A 19,353-nucleotide genomic window follows, 5' to 3' on the forward strand; every position below is an offset into this window, starting at 1 on the left:
CACATTTCTTTTCTTACAAATAAAAATAAGATAAAATGTTAAAAAAATATATAGTTTATAATGGAAGTAACTGAAATTATTGCAAATTATTTTCAGGGGATTTGAGTTATATTTTATCTGATTCAAATCTCTGGATTATTGTTAATAATAATTAATTATATATAATTAATAATAGTAAGGGGGTTAATAATAGTAAGGGGGTTTCTGAGCAGTTTCCAGAACAGAAGTGCTCGCCATCTAATCGCCAAAAAATGCAATTCTCGCAGAAATTTCCAAATGTCAAAAGTTTTTGATACCAAATCACAGCATGACTTTTTCTATGGTGTTCCTCAACATCTCGGTGTCTTAATGTGATATTTTGGAAAGATTACTGATAATTTTTTATCAAATCTTTAGTGGTAAAAATGTTTTTAATTTAGCACAAAATCTGTGTAACAAATGGTATCAACCCCAAAATTGCTACAACAACTTATGAGACATAATAGAGCATGGGGATGGACATCATATACTTCTATCATACTGTTCTTAACCTCCTATACACTTTCACTATTTGTTATAAATAAATAATTGATTAATTCATGTGTATTTCTGATTTCTGACTAGAACAACTTGACACACAGTACTGAGCTGTATCTCAAATTAATCTTCAGGTCCCCAGCTTTCAGATGATGTACACACCATATGAAATCTACTGTTGACCTGCTATCTCCCCTAAAGACCCCCTGTACCCCCCTAAAAAAGACAAAAACGGGTCTATTGTGGGTCTCAGAGGGTTAATCAAGTAACTGATTCAGCCCTAATCTGAAGTATCTCTGGGGTCACAATCACATTTGTGATTATATTTTATAGAGGTGATAAAAGTATGATTAATATATTTGCAGTGTAGCTAAAACTCATCAGGGTCACACAATTGTATGGGTGACAGAATTTGGTGTAACACCTAATAAACTATTGAAGCTACCTCCTAACGTGATGACGTCGTTTGTTTTTACGCATAATTCAGTGACGTTGCAAAGGGCGACACGGCGGCTGCCAAAGTAAAGATGGCGGACCTGTCGGGGACCAGCGAGCTGTCAGAGGAGAAAGAAGCAGATACTGAGCTAAAGAAACGGCAGAAACGACCGTGGGATGATCTGCACAAGTCCGGTAAAATCGGTTTACCTCCGGAACTGCCGGAAACGTTGAGCTTTTACGATATAAGCGCTGCCAGGAGAGAAGAACGGGAGCAGCCAGCAGGTAACCGTTGATCCCCAACCGACACCAACTGACGTTAACGGCTGATAAACGGCAGTTTGTTGTCTAGTAACGGTTCTGACGTCATGGAGTAAAACATTATAACAGTTAGAGAAGTTCAGAAAGCTTCAGGAGTAATGTTATATTGTTAATACTGAGGGGAGAGCCAGCTGTCAACGCTTGTTATTGAGTCAGCTTGATTAATTAGCTGCTCACAAACAACTAACAGACACAGTGGAGTCATCACTAAAACTAGTTCTCTCTCATTATCTACCTGCTGTAGTAGAGGTGATGTCTAAAGTTAGTTTGCATTAATGATGGGAATTCAGGCTCTTTTTAGTGAGTCAGATCATTTGGCTCAGCTCACCAAGAAGAGCCGGCTCTTTAGGCTCCCAAACGGCTCTTCTTTTTACCATATTTATCTGCTTTTTTATAATTCAGCCAAATTTAGCGCTGTTTTGACCTATGATTAGTATGTGTGCACATATATCACTTAAATTATTCAATATAATTATACTAAACCTTATAATTTCCAGAACACCATAATTTTACATGCTGCTTCGTTTCCAACTATCACTCATCTTGTCTGCTATTCGTGCACCTCAGCGCAACGCACTGCAACTCAGAGCCCCGCACCGCAACGCACCGCACCGCAACGCAACGCACCGCAACGCAATGCACCGCACCGCAACGCAACGCAACGCAACGCACCGCACCGCAACGCACCGCACCGCAACGCAACGCACCGCAACGCAATGCACCGCACCGCACCGCAACGCACCGCACCGCAACGCACCGCACCGCACCGCATCGCACTGCACTGCTCTCTCTTTCGCTCCTCCGCTCCCTCCTGCTCTGTACCCGTAGACCCTCAGCGTGCCGCGCACCCCCGCCCCTCCCTGCTTGATGGTATGATCTTTGTCTGTCATCACCTGATTGGTCGCACGGACGTCATCAACACAACATTCAGTCACAGTCAGTGCATGAAGTGCCGAAGGCGCGGAGAAGATCGTCCTATTATCCTGCCTTGAATTAAGTAAAGAAAAGAAGAAAAAAAACGTTTCGGACGGGAGCCGGCTCTTATCGTTAACTTAAAAGAGCCGGCTCTTTGAACCGGCTCGTTCGCGACCGACACATCACTAGTTTGCATGGCTCCTTTAAGTTCAGTAAACATGTTAAAAATCTAGCTAATTTACTGTCTTAGCCACAAATTTCACTAACATGGCGTCCGCGAATTACGCTTTACAGGTGTTACACCAAATTCTGTCACCAATAAAATTGTGTGACCTGATGAGTTTTAGCTACACTGCTACTGCAAATGTATTAATCATACTTTTATCACCTCTATAAGATATAATCACAAAATGTGATTGTGACCCCAGAGAAACTTCAGTTTAGGGCTGAAAACAGTTACTTGATTAACCCTCTGAGACCCACAATAGACCCGTTTTTGTCTTTTTTTAGGGGGGTACAAGGGGCCTTTAGGGGAGATAGATGGTAATAGCTATCAAAATAAAGTATGATATACTGATCACCCCATAACCTCATATTTGTTTGCTTTTTCTTATTTGCTTTCTGCCTACAGTCCTTTTACAATGTAAAAAAATAAATAGTTAAAAAAATAAAATAAAATATGATAAAAGTGTAAAGCCGGGTTAGGGTTCAACCCCCCAGAACCTTGAACCTTAACCCTAGCCCCGTAAACCGCAACACACATCAGACATCACAATGGTTTTAAGACAAAAATTAAGATTTGTATTTTCATAAATAACTTTATTTATTAGAATATAAATAAACAATTGGTCCCTGATATTGTTGTCTTAAAAAAGTTTAGTCAGTTTCACTATAACAAGAGTTACAGGGGTGAAAAGTGTATTTTTTTCTTAATTTATTTCTTAATTTGTTTCCTCACTGCAGAAAATGAGGAAGGGTGCTCAATGGCATTTTTAGTGGTATTTTTATTCATTCATTCATTCATTCATTCATTCATTCATTCATTTATTTGAGAGGGCAACCAGTGCCAGCAACCGTCTATATGGCCTATGCCTTAGGCTGGCCCTGGTGTAATGGTTAACACCTGTTAACATGGATCCTCATTTGACCTGGCACATTGGGAATTTATCTAATCAAGTTAAGGGAACATCTGATGTTAGGTACACACTACAGCACTGAATAAACATTGACAGTATAAAGTACAAATGCTACAGTAAAGACACTGTACTTGAGATAAGATGCAAATTTGCACAAGAGGGAACCTTTATAATTTATTTAAATATATTGCAACATTCTTGGGCCCTAGTTTATATGACTGAATGTGTAATGCAGGCATGTTTGATGTGCTAAATTTACCTGGAAAGATGTGATGTTTTTTTGCTCAAACTCTGTTAAAGTCCGTGTTTCAACTCTTTGTGAAACTTTAACAGCAAAACAGTTGCTTGTTGAGCCAAAACGATACCATACCATAAGAAGAATGACAGGTTTGACAGGATCTCACAGGTTCAAGTCAAGTGGAAATAATTTCAAGACCGTATGTGGGCATTTAGGATGAAGTCAGATCAACATATCCAGCCTGTTTGTTATAAACAAAGTTTCTTCTTCCCTGTATCAGTTTTTTTGCAAGTATTAACCTAGTTCATAACAAGAGATATTTAAGTATGCAAAATGCTCAAAATGCTTAACAATAAATATATTACATGCACTGAGTGCTTCACATGAAAATGAACATAAAAACATATTAAAAACATTGAACTTGCCAATCAAATGATTGTTTAAGTCATTTTTTAAACAAAAATACTTAAAATTCTATTTTTCACTGTCTTCTCTCCTACCACTAAACTGAATATGTTTGAGTTTTGGACTGTTGGTTGGACAAAACAAACTATTGATTGACATTTTTCCATATTTTCTGACACTTCATAGACCAATGATTAAGCGTTTAATTGTAAACATAATTAGCAGGTTAATTAAAAATGAAAATAATCATTAGTTGCAGCCATACTCATTATTCCATACTTTTTAAAGTTTACAATAGCAGAGTTACAATAAACTGTCACCACCACTTGACTTTCTTTATAGAGTACTGTACTGTACATCACAAAGAAGTTAATTTTGCATGTTTAGTCATTTATAAAGATGTATTCATGGTGTGCATTGAATCAAACAGTGAGCTAAGAATATTGTTAAGCCTCACGTTTTCACCATCCAGAGAAGTTTCCTTCTCTTTCACTTTGCAGTGTGACACTCAAAACGTTGGCGCCCTCATTGTGTCGATAGCTGTGCTTGTAATTGTTGCAGACAATGGCCTTGTGGTAACACTGGTGCTCTGATGTTGTTCCAGATCCGTCGTTGACGCGCTTCATTAGCGCAGAGCTCACCAGAGGCTACTTCCTGGAGCACAATGAGGCAAAGTACACCGAGCGCAGAGAGAGAGTTTACACATGCATGCGTATTCCCAAGGAGCTGGAGAAGGTACTTTATAACACAAGTCTATTTATTATACGAGTCCTGAACTCAGCTGCCCTCTTTCTCTTCATTTATCTCCATCTGTCTGCTGCCATTTCATTCAGTTTACAGCTCATAGTCGGCCCATAACTGTGTCAAACTGAGTCAGTCCTAAACATTATAATCCCACTACACATCCTTCTCTAATGAAGAACTCCGTTAATTGTTTTGGTAATTTAAAAAATACCAAATGTTTGTTGGTTAAAGTTTCACAAATGTAGATAAAACCAGCTTGTTCTCTCCATTTAATATAATTATAAATTGAATTGTGTTTTTTATTAGCAGTTGTTCAGATTAAGTTTGCATTTTTAAAACATCAATTTACTCTGTTTAATGTTTTATTTGTCTTTTTTTATTGACATTAAATATGCAAAGTGATTATTTGTTTTTAAAATGAATAATGAAATTAAGTAATGAAATGAAAATAATCTGTAGTTTCATTCTCACACAAACACGTTTCCATACATACACTTACACTAAAATATTTTGTAAAAATAATTGTTTAATGTAAAACAATATAATATTAAAACAACGTTTTATTTTGCCATGTGGCTCACTGACACCAGTTTATTTTTGTTGTTCTGCTCATGATCCACCAGGTGGCAGTGTTGAACCATAAAATGTGGATTCATCTGAACTGTGTGCTGCTTCTATCTAGGAATGTGTCACATTAACGATGATACATGCTAATGATCAATACATCTAAAAGAGTAATACTGTCCCAAGTTATTAAATTAAACAATTATGCTTTTAAAATGGCACAGTTAGGCCATTGAGGCAGTTCTCCTCTGTGTCTTTGTTTATGTTTTCTGGAGTTGAGTAGACCTTCTCTGCAGAAATACATCCCAGCAAGCGAGCCCAGACTAATGTAGCTCTTACTGCCTCGGTTCTCCCTTTGGGGGCAAGAGAGGAATGTGTGTAAACATAGAGACCTCAGTGACTTTACTATGTTACGCAGACCAACCAACCTCATGGGCACCTGACAAGTCACATGGAATCCACCAATAAGAGACAAACACTCCATCCAGCTTCTACCAAAACTTACTACATGTTTCTCCAGTTAGAAGAAGAAGTAAGAAGACCAGATCAGCTGGCTTAAATTCACTTTTAAAATGACAAGACAATGGCTGTTTGTATGTGGGGAACTGTGAAGGTATGTGTCTGCTGCATGATTGGGTTTAGGCCTAGTCTTTTTTATTTTAGTGTCACATGTGTTGGTAATTAGTAACATGCACCGGTTTATCGGGTGAACATCAGTATCGGAAGTTTTTCGCCACGTTGATTGCAATCGGCAAATAAGATGACATTTACCGATAGCAATGGCCGATGTGTTGTGTTGCATTAATTTTGTGCCGGCTAAATGTGGTGTTGTTAGCTGCTGATTTAATCACATTAAATTTATGTTTCACAAAATGTTTATGTTGGGCTATTAAAGTAAAAATAAATTCCTCTCATTAAGTAGGTAGTTGTATAGAGGCTTTTTTTTTTTTTTAAACAGTTGTTTATCATGTGAAAGAAGGGTATTAAAGCTTGTTTCATAAATTTGTACAATTTTATTTGTGCTCATCCAAGATATTAATGAAGGGCTGAATGATTTTAAGAGTAAAGACATTGAAGTTTTTTTTTTTACAATGGAGATGTCTGTTTCCCTGGCAATATAGGGGGAATAAATAACAACAAAATAAACAACAAGAAAAACATCGGTATCTGCTATCTGCCAAATTTTTACTTTAAGTATCGATATCGACCCATAACTTCGATGCATCCCTAGTAATTAGTTTTCCCCTGGCTTTTCCCCAGATGGAAAGATGATGTGTGATGTGAAAATAAGAGATGTGATGGATATGAAGAAACTGATGTCCAGATGATGCTCTTGCATTTTTATCCCCATCATATTATTTTATTTTATTGTTCTTTGTCCTTTGACACGGAGAACTACTTAAATATGACGAGTAAATGTGTCTGCAGGCTCTACATTGTCTTTTCCTTAACTTGGAGGTTTTGCTTACTGCGTGTCGTTCACACTGACAGGTATTTCTGTGTGACTTTTCCAGCTGATGATCTTTGGCATCTTCCTGTGTGTGGACGCCTTCCTGTACGTCTTCACCCTGCTGCCCCTCAGGGTGCTGCTGGCCGTGCTCCGCCTCCTCACCCTGCCGTGCTGTGGCTTCAGGTAAGAGCCTAAATATACACTCTCCTACCCATAAACATACCAAAGAAGAAAAATCACATAATTATACCTGCATACCAAAATTAACGCTTAACATAAACCTACATACAATGTAAGATATAATCACACAGCAGCACATAAGCCTCAAGTATAAATCTGCAGTAACATTCAGATGTGTGGGAACAATTTCAGCTAAACTGATATCTTATGATTAATCATCAGATAATTTGGAACAAAATAATTTAATTTGTTAACATTTTGAAAAGATGACAAACAAATACAATTTTAAAATGCAATCACATTCCATAAAATGTTCTCAGTTGTAGCAGCATCTGTGTTTGGGAAGTAGAGAATGGGTTTTACGTTTTAAGTTTTTTTAACTTACATTTTTAAGTTCATTCTCCCCTTTGTTTGCCTCATACAGAGTTCAGTGTGGCTCAACTCTGACCTGTAACGTGGCGAGAATTACTAACACCAAGTCAATTTAAGAGAGGGACTGGGAGAACTGTTTGAAGAATTGTTGCCATTTCTTGGTGCCCTTTGTTTTTATAATTTGTACACAAATCAAGCTGAATAGAAAGAAGAGTAGGCACAGGAGTAGAAGGTATTATATCAATAAATTAGATTTAGGACTTTACCTGTTTGTTTGTTTTTCCATGTAATGCAAGTACTCAATGCCTTGTCAATTCTGGTCTGACCAAAGTCATTTGTGCAGTTATCATTCATGATTACTTGTGCAGCAGAATTAAATCATAGATACATACAGCACATCATATGAAGGATATATTTATATATTTAAGGAGGCACACACAAATACATTCATACATACTGTACATATGACTCTTAAAGTTGTGTTCTGTTTGATATTTGAGCATGATTTGTCTTAAAGTTATGCAACATTTACTGTCTTCCTTTTTGATTTCTTGATTTTAAACAGACATAGTAGCTACATTTTTCACAAAAAGGCTTTGTGAGAAATGTTTGTGTTGTTTCTTTCTTAAGACACGGTGATATTTAACTATTGGTTGTTACTTTTAACAGCAAATGTCCACATTCTGTGCAGTGGTAAAATATGCCAAAATGTGAAAAAAGCATAATACTGCTGATCTACTGCAGTAATATGTCACCAGTTCATGACTTTTGTTTGTCTATTTCCCTCTACACAGGCAACACATAGTATAGTTTTGAACATAGCATCTGTTTTCCTCTTCCACATGAAGTAAAAATAATAGTTTTTACAGCAGACATTTTGACTTCTCAATGCAGGAAAGCTCGGGCGAAACCAATTTGGTTAACGACACGCTCAGTTGCATCGAGCGTCCCAGTAAGCCAGCATGCACAACACCAGCTCCCTGGAACTAGTTCAACTATAGGGAATAAGTTGTTTTTAATGTCACCAGCCAAAATGTCTGCTGTGAAAAAGGACTATTGAACATCAGCTGCCAAGGTTTTTCTAATTACTGGTATTCCTTTTACCAAGATTATGTTGCTGTCTTTCTGTCTTCATGAAAGAATTCTTAGATTTTACTCTACAGGTCTAGAAAGTCTTGAAATTAATTTGACTGTTTCTAGGTCTTGATAAGTTTTTGGTTTGTACAAAAGATCTGGAAAATGAGAAAAAAACAATAGTTAATGTAGCTTTAACCAGTCTGCTGCTAAATAGACGTGTTTTGATTGACAGCTGTTTCATTTTGAACACACAAAATAAAAAATATGTAATATTGGAATTGAAAAGCAGCAGTGGTGGAATGTAACTAATTACATTTACTCAAATACTGTACTAACATTGAGGTGCTACTTTATACTTCAGTAAATTTTGTAGGAAAATGTTGTGCTTTTTAAATTCTTTACTACATTTATTTGACAACTTTAGTTACTAGTTACTATGAAGATCTAGATTAATAATACAAAATATAAATCAGCAGTTTATAAAGTAATTCAAAATTAGCTCCACATTTACCAGCTGCAACATTAATATGATGAACACATGAATGCATCAATAATTATAATCCAATGATAGAATATTCTGAAATGGGCCATTCTGCATAATAAGTACTTTTACTTTTGGTACTTTAAGTATATTTTGATGCTTATACTTTTGTACTTTCATTTGATTTTGAATGCAGGACTTTTACTTGTAACAGAGTATTTTAACACTGTAGTATTCATTGCTATCACTACTTTTACTCTGAGCTCTGAATGCTTCTTCCACCACTGAAAAGCAGTACAGTAAATATACTCGAACCCCCCTGATGGACACTACCTGTCCACCCACTCTCCTCACCCTCTGTCTGATTCTCCCCTCGCCTTCCTCCCCCCTGCAGGGCACGCACATGCCCCTACTGCAGAAGAAGCAGGTACGCTCCCTGAAGCCTATCAGCGTTTTATAAATGTCCTCACTGTCCTGAACTGGCCTCCACGTGATCCATTCACCAGTTTCTCTTCATCTCCATTGTGTCTGTTAATATACAGCTTGGCACCTCACTTCATGTTTCCATTCTCCGAGCCAGAGCAGCCATGTCGGTTCCTCATCTATCTGGGTTGTTGTTGTTTTTTTCAAACTCATCCAGGGAAGGTTTGCTGAGAGAGCATGCTCATTCTCATCACCGTGTTGCTTGTCAGTGATACGGCAGCTGCACGTGCGTAAACTGGAGGGCTGCTCTGGAGCAGTTTGGTGCTCATTTTTCTTTAAGTCAGTTGTTGTTAGGGAAGGTAAAAACATATTCACCTTCCCTGCAGGTTTGCTTCTCTAACAAGGTTTTGTATCAGAAATCAAGCTTTCTCTTTTTCTGGTGCAGAGTCTTAATGATAGTCAGGCTGATACTGTATGAATGGCACATAGTGATGGCTACTTGGAATGCAGCACATAGCTGACTGCACTGAGACATACATGTGTGTTGCTTGGGATGATGCTTGTAGAATAGAGATAGTGAAGACTGCTTTGTACAGGCTACACTGCCAGCAGCTTTGCCTCCAGAGTGCTGAGTGTGTCACAGACGTTGGGGATAAGATGCATCAGCACCTTAACCACCTGAATACAAAAGTTACTGTTTTAGAAGTTTAATATTGTGAATCCGTTATTCGATTAGAAGATTGACAGAAAATTAACCAGCAACTATTTTAATGATTGATTAATCTAGGGCAGCAAATAATGATTATTTTCATTGTCGATTAATCTGTTGATTATTTTCTCAATTAATTGATTAGTTGTTTGGATGCTGAACAAAAAAACGTTACATCAAGTGGGGAAAAATTAAATTCATAAATGGATAATGTGCATGAGCCCTCAAGCTTTTGTCGTTGTTTTTGAGCCTCTTTTACATGAATGACTACAGATGTGACCACTGGGTGGAGCTGTAGCTTCAGGAAAACAAACCATGAGAGAAATCTTCTATATAATAGAGATGCCTTCCTGATATTGGTTCGCACAGAGTCTTATCCTTTGTCATATGTGTATAGATATGTGAGAAAAGGCTTAATAGCTTTTATGTGAGTTCACCTCATCAGTTTAACCCCTGGAAATAAATTCAGTGTATTCAAACTAAACCCCAGCTATTCACTGGTTATGAAGGCAATCATTGTCTTTTATGCTTTGGACAAAAAAGGCCCAGATGTTCATCTCATCCTGTTGTCCTCACAGCTGCACACAATTCAGAAGACACTTGATTAAGCTCATTTACACATCTTCTCAAACTCAGGCCATTTTCTCCTCTCTCTCAGTGAGGAGTCGGCTCCTAAAATAGCTCCACACCCTCCAGCAACCCCCCTTTCCTTCCATCTTAAAACATGATTTTCTTTTTTTCCTCTCTCATGTTTTAAAAAAAGTCAAACGGGGTGAGGAAGAGTAGCCCCGTTGTTGTGATGCAAAACCAATCAACAGCCGCTAAAGTAAATTAAGGTAATGATGGCTGTTAGAGTAGCTCATTGTTGTCCTGCCATGTCTTGTGCTCTAGCGAGTTAGTCAAGTATTAGTCTGTGTGGTTTATAATGATTTAGTGGAGTTGTTACCTATGGGACAGGGTTCAACTTGTGCAATATTAAACAGAGATGGCTGTTAACGTGATAAATGATACTGTAGTTTTTGTGGCAATAAACAGCCAACAGCAAAACGCTGTTTTAACCACCATATGAGCAGGTAGAAGGTACATTTTCTGTATGAAAACCATAAGAAATTGTGATTTCTGGTCCGTAAGAAGCCTGCGTGGTGAGTGGATGAAACATATTCTTCTTGCTGTAGTTAGTGGCGGTTGTGGACACACAGTCCAGTCACACAGCTGACATGTAAAATATGCAGGATGTCTCAGAGTTAAGCTCTCGCTCTGGCTCTTCCCGGTTATCCCTGTCATAGTAAATACTAAATAACCGGGTCCTATGGATTTGTCAGCCCTCCTCTTAACATGCTCTCAAGCTGCCACTGCCAACCATTGCTATTAATTATGAAAGCTGGCCATGTTTTAAACACATTATTTATTATCCATTAAAAGACATGCTTCGCTGTTTTTGCAGTATGTTACAGCTTAGCGTGCGTTTTATTCCGTTTATTTTGCTCACCCAACACCATTTTACACATTTCTGTGCACAATGCTGCACCCATTTTGGTAACAAAATTGAAATATTTCCATAAAAAAAAAGAAGCTCAAACACATGGTGGTGTGCTGCAATCTTTTTGGTAGATAGGAAGATTTAATCTCTATAAGAGCAGAGGCACAAAAACATATTAAAAGGAGATAAATGTTATGAATGAGATAACGTTTCGTATAAAGCAGATACTAACTTTCATATTTTATATTGTGTTTTTGTGTTATCGATATCTCATTTTGAACAGAAATTAATTATTATTTGTATTATTTTTGTATCCCTGTATGTGTTGACCATCTGTGTCCTCGCATGGTCTTAATAGCAGAGATCATTCAGAGCCTCCATAACCAGCAGTAGTCAGTAATGTTGAAGTCATGGTCATACTCTTACTCGGTAAAAACCCATTACATTACAAGTGGGTACAAACACATCTTATGGTTCACTCAGGTAATATAATGACAGGTTATTGTGTGTACATATTAAGCATATGCACTACTTATATGGCTATAGCATGCAAGTATGTGTTCAAATACGCAAGCATGTTCTGAAATGTTGTTTAAATGTGTTTCTCTATTCAATACAGAAGCTATAAGTTGATCTCTCTGTGTGTTTTGTATGTGTGTGTGTGTGTGTGTGTGATCAGTGGGTCTCGGCTGCTGCAACCAGCGCAGGTATGCGACGTGCTGAAGGCTCTGATCATGGTGCTGTGCTTCTCCATGATGCATTATGTCGATTACTCCATGATGTACCACCTGATCAGAGGACAGTCTGTCATCAAACTATACATCATCTACAACATGTTGGAGGTACCTCACTTTTTATACACTCACAGATAGGTTTAGTGCATTTCTCCAGATTTCTTCCACCTGACATGAATGCTGCATTGGTCAAATTGTTGTTCTTAAATGGATAGTTTGGGTGTTTTGAAATGGGGTTGTATGAGTTACTTCTCCAGTACTGAAGTCAGTGTATTAGCTACAGTAATCTTCAGTTTGGAGGAGAAGCAGACAGGAGTTATTGCACGGAAGCAAAGCAATGTACTGCTGTGGACGGGGGTGGCAGCAAAACTTATTTTAGCCACCTAAAATAAATCAATATCAGTATAAGTTTATGCTATATTTAGAATATTTTTGCCGGTTTACCTTTTCCACTTTGTCTGATTCACAGGTTTAAAAAAAACTGACAGACTTTGTAGAAAATTCTCAATGTGGCAAAAAGGCAAAAGTAAAAATACATGTCAGACTGCACATTTGATGTCATTGGAATCCACTTTTATTTGATATAATGTGATATTTGTTGTCATGAAGAGTGATTTAGCTCAGCTTGATATGAGCAATGATAGACATCCAACAGATAATTGCATATCTTGTAAATGAAAGGGTGTGTTATTATCTCAAAAGAGAACAAAACAAAAAGCAACTACCCAAAAAAATAATAGGTAAGAGGAAATAACCTATCGTCTGCCATTATTAATAAGTTTTGATCTTATCTGTCTTTCCTTTGTCAGGTGGCTGACCGGCTCTTCTCCTCCTTCGGTCAAGACATCCTGGACGCTCTCTACTGGACGGCCACTGAACCCAAAGAACGGAAGAGAGACAGTATAGGAGTTATTCCTCACTTCCTCATGGCCGTCTTTTATGTCTGTATCCTTTTTGTTCAAATTCACAGCAGAAATATGGCTGTCAATTTGAGTTTTGTGATTGATACTGGCAGATGACACGCAGTCACAGTCTCATGAAATGCCTATAACTAACTATTTCCTTGTGAGCGGTGTGTGATCACTGAAAAAGATAGATGAAGCCTTTTAAGTGCTGCATCACTTGGCCGACAGACACCAGAATGAAATTTGTTTTGATTTTCCTCCAACGAGACAGACAAGAACTAAAAGGCAGAAATTGATTAATTTTTACTTTGGGCCGGTCAAAGGGACCTGAACCAGCTCAGTTGTGTGCATGTAGTGTATTTGTATATGTTGTTTTCTTGAGCTTACATTAAGGCTCTCATTCGTTCATTTGATGTTTGATTGATCTTTCTATATTGATTGTTGTATGGATAAATTACCTGTACTGCACATTCTGAGCATTTAGCTGATGCTGTCATTATATAATACAGAGTGACCTTCAGTGAATGAGCAGGGCAGAGGGTCTTGCTTGAGGATATGTCAAAAGAAGTCCATGTCTGTTGTTAGAAGGTGGTCTGTCTGACTATTAAGATGCATGGTATTCAATGCTGAAATGCTTTTGAAATCAGTTGTTTTCCTTAATGGCTTTTCCTCAGTCCTCCATAGCATCCTCATCATGGTTCAAGCCTCCACCCTCAACGTCGCTTTCAACTCACACAACAAGTCTCTGCTCACCATCATGATGTCCAACAATGTCAGTGCACACACACACACACAGGCTGATAAAATATTGTAGTACACAACAATCTGCCTGATGTGATTGTTTAAGCAGCTGCACTCTTTCACAAACAAAATATATGCACACATCCTACATTGCACTTAAATCATTTATATGCAGATGTTTCCCAGAAAGATTAAACTGACGCGTTAATGTTGCAGCTGCAACATGATAGTTTGTTTTGTAATTTCTGGATCGTGACTACTGCTAACATTTCTTTCTCTGTTCTTCTGTTCTCTTAATCACAGTTTGTGGAGATCAAAGGAAGTGTGTTCAAGAAATTTGAGAAGAACAACTTGTTTCAAATGTCAAACAGTGGTGAGATATTAAATGTCCTATCAAAAATCACATATTTTATACATGATTTTAAGTATTGAAAAGAGCAAGAGAACCAAAAACATCGATCAACATCAAGCTAATCATGTACACGAAACATACGCTGTTCGTCAGTTTATTTTGGATAGATGTATGACGGACATTTATTCAACATGATTGAATGATTTTTAGTAAAATGTTAAGCATCAAACTGAACTGAAAAAACATTCAAAACAAGGAACAATCTAAGTAAAATGGTTAATTTCTCTTATTTACATACAAGCCATTTATGAATCTATCTATTGATGGTCATATAATACAGAGATATTAAATGTATTATGCACTTTTCCTTTTCATTCCCAGAGGCAGCATGTTTTTATCTGTCACTTTCTCTCGCTGTTCTCTCACATCATGGAAGATTTCCTGTTTATGCAGCTGAGCGTGGTCCTAACTAGCATAGATGATGGCATGCGAAACATTTACATCCGTGTCTTTAAATTCTAGTAGATGAATGTTTATAGCACGCAATGCTGTGATCAGACTAAAAGCCTTGTGACTATGATAAGCTGCTACTGTATGTAACAGTGATTTATTTGAGACTTTTTTCATAGCACCTTTTTTAGCAAAGCACTGCACAGTAAAACTGACACATCTCATTTAAAACCTTCTTTCACATCTTCTTTAACACCGCCTGTTTAAACACCTCACAACAGTACGAGGATACCAAATGTGGCTGAACGCAGCGTTACTGCAGTTGTGTCTTAAATGTTGGTGTCTCTTAACCAAATGTGTTTATTTTATCCTGCAGATATCAAGGAGCGGTTCACCAGCTATGTTCTCCTCCTCATCGTCTGTCTCAGGAACATGGAGCAGTTCTCATGGAACCTAGGTAATCATCTGTTCTTCCCCAAACTGCACTTTAATTAAAAGAACGGTGTGTAACATTTTTGGGGATCTATTAGCAGAAGTGGAATATAATATAATATAATAATATATGTTTTCTGTGTATAATTACCTGAAACTAAGAATCGTTGTGTTTTCGTTAGCTTAGAATATGCCCATCATAACTACATAGGGAGCAGGTTCTCTTCACAGAGTCCGCCATGTTTCTACTTTAGCCCAGAACGGACAAACCAAACACTGACTCCAGAGAGAGCATTTTATGTTTTTACATTACCTGAAGGCCACCTTAGTTTATCGGTTGCTTTTATGGTAAGGATAGCCTCTGAGCAAACCAAACGGCATTAGCATGGTTTTGCACGCAGCGGCTCACTTTACGCAGTCTTGGAAAGGGAGGAGTGAGCGGAGGGTTACTCAGTTGGTTGCAATCTGTCACCACGCCACTAGATGCCGCCAAATCCTGAAAGCTGGAAACCTGGAAGTTAATTTGAAAAGTTCAGCACTGTGTGTCCAGTTGTTCATAGTGGTCATAAATCAGAAATAAACATTTATTAATTAATTAAATTGTCAATCTACCTAGGAAAGCCATCCATCCTCTGAATTCCCTAGATCTTTAGTTTGTGACTGTAAAGTTTCATGAGGCTGTGATTATCCTAGAGGTCACCACAGGTCATTTTATACAGTGAGGTCACGTTTTAAAAAAATGGTCTCAATACAATGAAATGGCTACTATGGGGACTAACATCATCACACATGAATACATTGGGCTCATTGGATCCACAAGTCTCAGCTTTACAGTGATACACAATTTATGTAATTCCAAGACTGTTTAGGGACCCCAGTAGGCAGACATATTAAATTATATATATGAAAATAACACATTTATACTGCATTCAAAGAACGACATTTTTTTGCCAAAAGCTGCATATGATTATCATAACGTGGGCATGTCTGTAAACGAGAGACTGGTCAGTGCCTGTCATGGTAGAAATTCAGAAGAATATGCTGAGCAGCTTCTTTGCTGCCGTTTTGTTTTTTGATGGAGCCACTGTAACACCTTGGGGATCTTTCTCTCAGTGAATGAGACAGAGCAGAGTGAACGCTGAGAGCTGGGTGTTTGTGTGTGACAGCCGTCTGAAAACACTCAGCTCCTCCTGTCAGTCTCAAAGCCAGAACACACAGTAGATGACAGACGTGGCCTGTCAGCTGGAATCATAACACTGATGTGCTAATACTGGCAGAGCTACAGCCTTCTGTTGCTAAAGAGGTATACAAAGCAAGTCGCCAGTAATTTACTTATCTTCCGGGGTGCATTAGTGGTGCCTGCACTTCTTTGTTTACAATATACAGAACCAAAGCACCTGCTCTCAGCTAATTACCTGCTAAACACTTTTTGATGAAATGAGAGTCAGAGCCGTGTTGCTCATTAAGTATTTAAGAAATGTATACAAGTAAGGCAACCTGTAGCTAAATATTAGTTTATCAATCATTGCTTTTTTTTTTTTTTGTTGCCATAATCCACTGGGTCATATATTGTGCCGACTGCATAGGGATTGTGCTGGTAAAGAAATATGTGTTCTTAGCATTTGCAAACTCATGCATTGAATTGTGGGTGTACTTCTATTAACAGTTACAATTTCGAAGATCTATATTTTGTTCTCTTTGGCAGCACCTACTGCGATAAGTGGTAATTGTAGGTGTGTTTTTGGATCTCATTTCCCAGAGATCGCTGCTTGTGATCTTTTCCTGGGAATGTCGCCACAGATGCCCAGTTTGTAATAATGCAAATGCAAAGGCTTTCACCAGTCAGCCATAGACTCAGTCACCATTGTGTTACCTCATTCGGTGATACGTAGTGACTTAACAGACATTTATTTTAGTTAGAATCTTTGAGATTATTGCATTAAAACTGCACAAATCAATGTATTTGTGTTGGATCAAGTGACATATGTGAATGGTGGTTTGCTCGTAGTGGTGACCTGACAGCGTTGTCAACCGATTCTACTGTTCCCCTTAGCGCTGTGTATATAGTGTCGTCTTTCAGCTCATTGTTTTGGTATTGGTTCAGTCTCACAGCCAGATATTTCCCTCAGTAGTTGGTGGGGAGTAAAAACAGAGCTAAAAGGAGAGTGAGGTGGACAGAAACATGACTCCAAATGAATGCTAGGGTTGCTTTTTCTGCTGGATGCGTGAAGTGTTTGCTAACATGTTACAACTTTATACTGATCAGTGTTGATTTTATGCTTCTGCGCCGGCTACAGCCATGACTGGAGGCACTATGTTTTCGGGTTGTCTGTCCGTGAACGCAATATCTCAGGAACTCAAATTTACAAATGTCAAACAACATAAAACGATGAATTGATGACATTTTGGACAGACATGGATGTAGACTGCGACTTGACTTGGTGGCGGAGGCAAACAACCACAAGGCGGTAATTGTAATTGTAGTGACTAAAAATATATTAATACAGCTTTAAATCTTGTACAACTCTTGTGACTCTTTTTTCTCTAACATTAGCAACATTAGCTTTCTCTACCATTTCTCTAATATTAGCAAAACTTGAGGATTAGAACTTAAGTGTCACCATATTGAATCTTAGATCCGAATATATGTATGATGTGGGCAAATGTAGACAACATCCAGGGAAGATTTGATGAGCATGTTCACTCTCATAAATTTGATTTTAAAATGATTTGCATATAACACATACAGTAAAGTTTCTTGTGACATTTTTCTCCCTCAGACCACCTGTGGGTGTTGTTCCCTGATGTCTTTATGGTCGTGACCTCAGAAGTTGCTGTTGATGTCATTAAACATGCTTTCATCACCAAGTTCAACGACATCACTGCAGATGTAAGGACCAAATCTGATGTTCATTATTTCTAAAATAGTCTCATTCACCAACTAACGACTTGTCACACACAGTATGTGTATAATTTAGTTCTGCATGTGATCCGTTTCCTAATTAAGACTTGTTTGCTCCCACACTCAATTATTGTTCTCGTCTCTTTCCCAGGTGTACAGTGAATACAGAGCCAGTTTGGCCTTCGATCTCGTCAGCAGTCGACAGAAGAACGTAAGCAACCGTCTCATTAAACTTACATAAACAGCACTCAGCCTACGCAGCTAATCAATGCAGTTTTGTCCAGTGCTGTAATGTGTGCTCCTCTGTCACTGTGTAGGCTTATACCGACTACAGTGACTCAGTGGCTCGCAGGATGGGCTTCATCCCTCTGCCTTTAGCTGTTCTGGTAAGAAAGGCTGTTACTATTCATCACTAAATACGAGTAGAGAGTTAGTCATCGGCATATAAACATTAACCAGAACATCCCACAAACTTGTACTAGCTGCCTGACTGGTTCCATTTCTTTAGTTTAAATTATATTTCTGAAGTCAGAATGTGCATTTATTCTGCTTTTTAATGTTTTAACAGCTCATCCGAGTGGTAATGAGTTCGGTGAAGGTGCAGGGAGCTCTGTCATACACATGTGTGTTCCTCTGTTATCTCGGGTAAGTCTATTAAAGTTATACTGTGGAATTAAATATTACTGATATTACGATCGATTACAATTTTTAATCACGATTAATCACACATTTTCTATCTGTTCAAAATGTCAAGTGTTTGATATTCTTATCAACATGGGAGTGGGCAAATATGCTTACTTATCGCAAATGTATGTATATATTTATTATTGGAAATCAATTAACAACACAAAACAATGACAAATATTGTCCAGAAACCATCATCCCAGTCATTTAGTCATATATCAGTGAATATTTAAATGTTTTGTTCAGCTATAGTGTGTTAAATATGCACACAGACTGTCGTGTGCTGTATACAGACATGCATGCAGAGTCACACATGCAGGCACTGTAATAAACACACACAGTTACATAAGTATTAACACTGTGCCCTCATGTTCTCCCTGTGCTGAGCTGCTGATTGCCTCGCTCACTCTCATTTGCCGGATCCTATTGGGCTCATACCACTGAAGAGTTTCCCTCAGGGTGAAGAATACAATGTTGTCATCTCTAGTGCCATCTCTGGCCTTCCCCACCCCCTGATTTAAAAATAACTCTGGCTCCAACAGACCGCCGTGCCTTGGCAAAGACTCAGCCATGCTGACACACTCTCGGTCCGAAACACCCTGTCACAGCGAGCAGTGGTCCACAGACCCAAATGTGTCTGTCTCTCGCATATCACAGTGTCAGAGGTTGGGCCTTATAGCAAAGCCCAGAGACAAGGAAGGATGGTA

General features: G+C 38.2%; 1 protein-coding gene across 2 annotated transcripts in view; it reads left to right on the forward strand.

The window, feature by feature from the left end:
• The first annotated feature begins 999 nt into the window (after nucleotides 1–999).
• Nucleotides 1,000–19,353, forward strand: part of tapt1a (transmembrane anterior posterior transformation 1a) — a 29,132-nt gene continuing 10,778 nt past the window's right edge. The window contains exons 1-13 of one of the 2 annotated variants that reach the window (XM_037780473.1): nucleotides 1,000–1,236; nucleotides 4,571–4,701; nucleotides 6,789–6,907; nucleotides 9,229–9,261; nucleotides 12,126–12,288; nucleotides 12,990–13,125; nucleotides 13,760–13,857; nucleotides 14,130–14,199; nucleotides 15,005–15,085; nucleotides 17,841–17,950; nucleotides 18,114–18,173; nucleotides 18,280–18,348; nucleotides 18,531–18,607. In XM_037780473.1, coding sequence (XP_037636401.1) covers nucleotides 1,044–1,236; nucleotides 4,571–4,701; nucleotides 6,789–6,907; nucleotides 9,229–9,261; nucleotides 12,126–12,288; nucleotides 12,990–13,125; nucleotides 13,760–13,857; nucleotides 14,130–14,199; nucleotides 15,005–15,085; nucleotides 17,841–17,950; nucleotides 18,114–18,173; nucleotides 18,280–18,348; nucleotides 18,531–18,607 — 1,340 coding nt within the window. In that variant the 5' untranslated portion in view covers nucleotides 1,000–1,043. The remainder of the gene's footprint in view (nucleotides 1,237–4,570; nucleotides 4,702–6,788; nucleotides 6,908–9,228; nucleotides 9,262–12,125; nucleotides 12,289–12,989; nucleotides 13,126–13,759; nucleotides 13,858–14,129; nucleotides 14,200–15,004; nucleotides 15,086–17,840; nucleotides 17,951–18,113; nucleotides 18,174–18,279; nucleotides 18,349–18,530; nucleotides 18,608–19,353) is intronic. The other variant, XM_037780474.1, reaches the window with a different exon arrangement.

This window comes from Sebastes umbrosus, chromosome 9 (assembly GCF_015220745.1).
Source record: "Sebastes umbrosus isolate fSebUmb1 chromosome 9, fSebUmb1.pri, whole genome shotgun sequence".
Classification (NCBI taxonomy): domain Eukaryota; kingdom Metazoa; phylum Chordata; class Actinopteri; order Perciformes; family Sebastidae; genus Sebastes; species Sebastes umbrosus.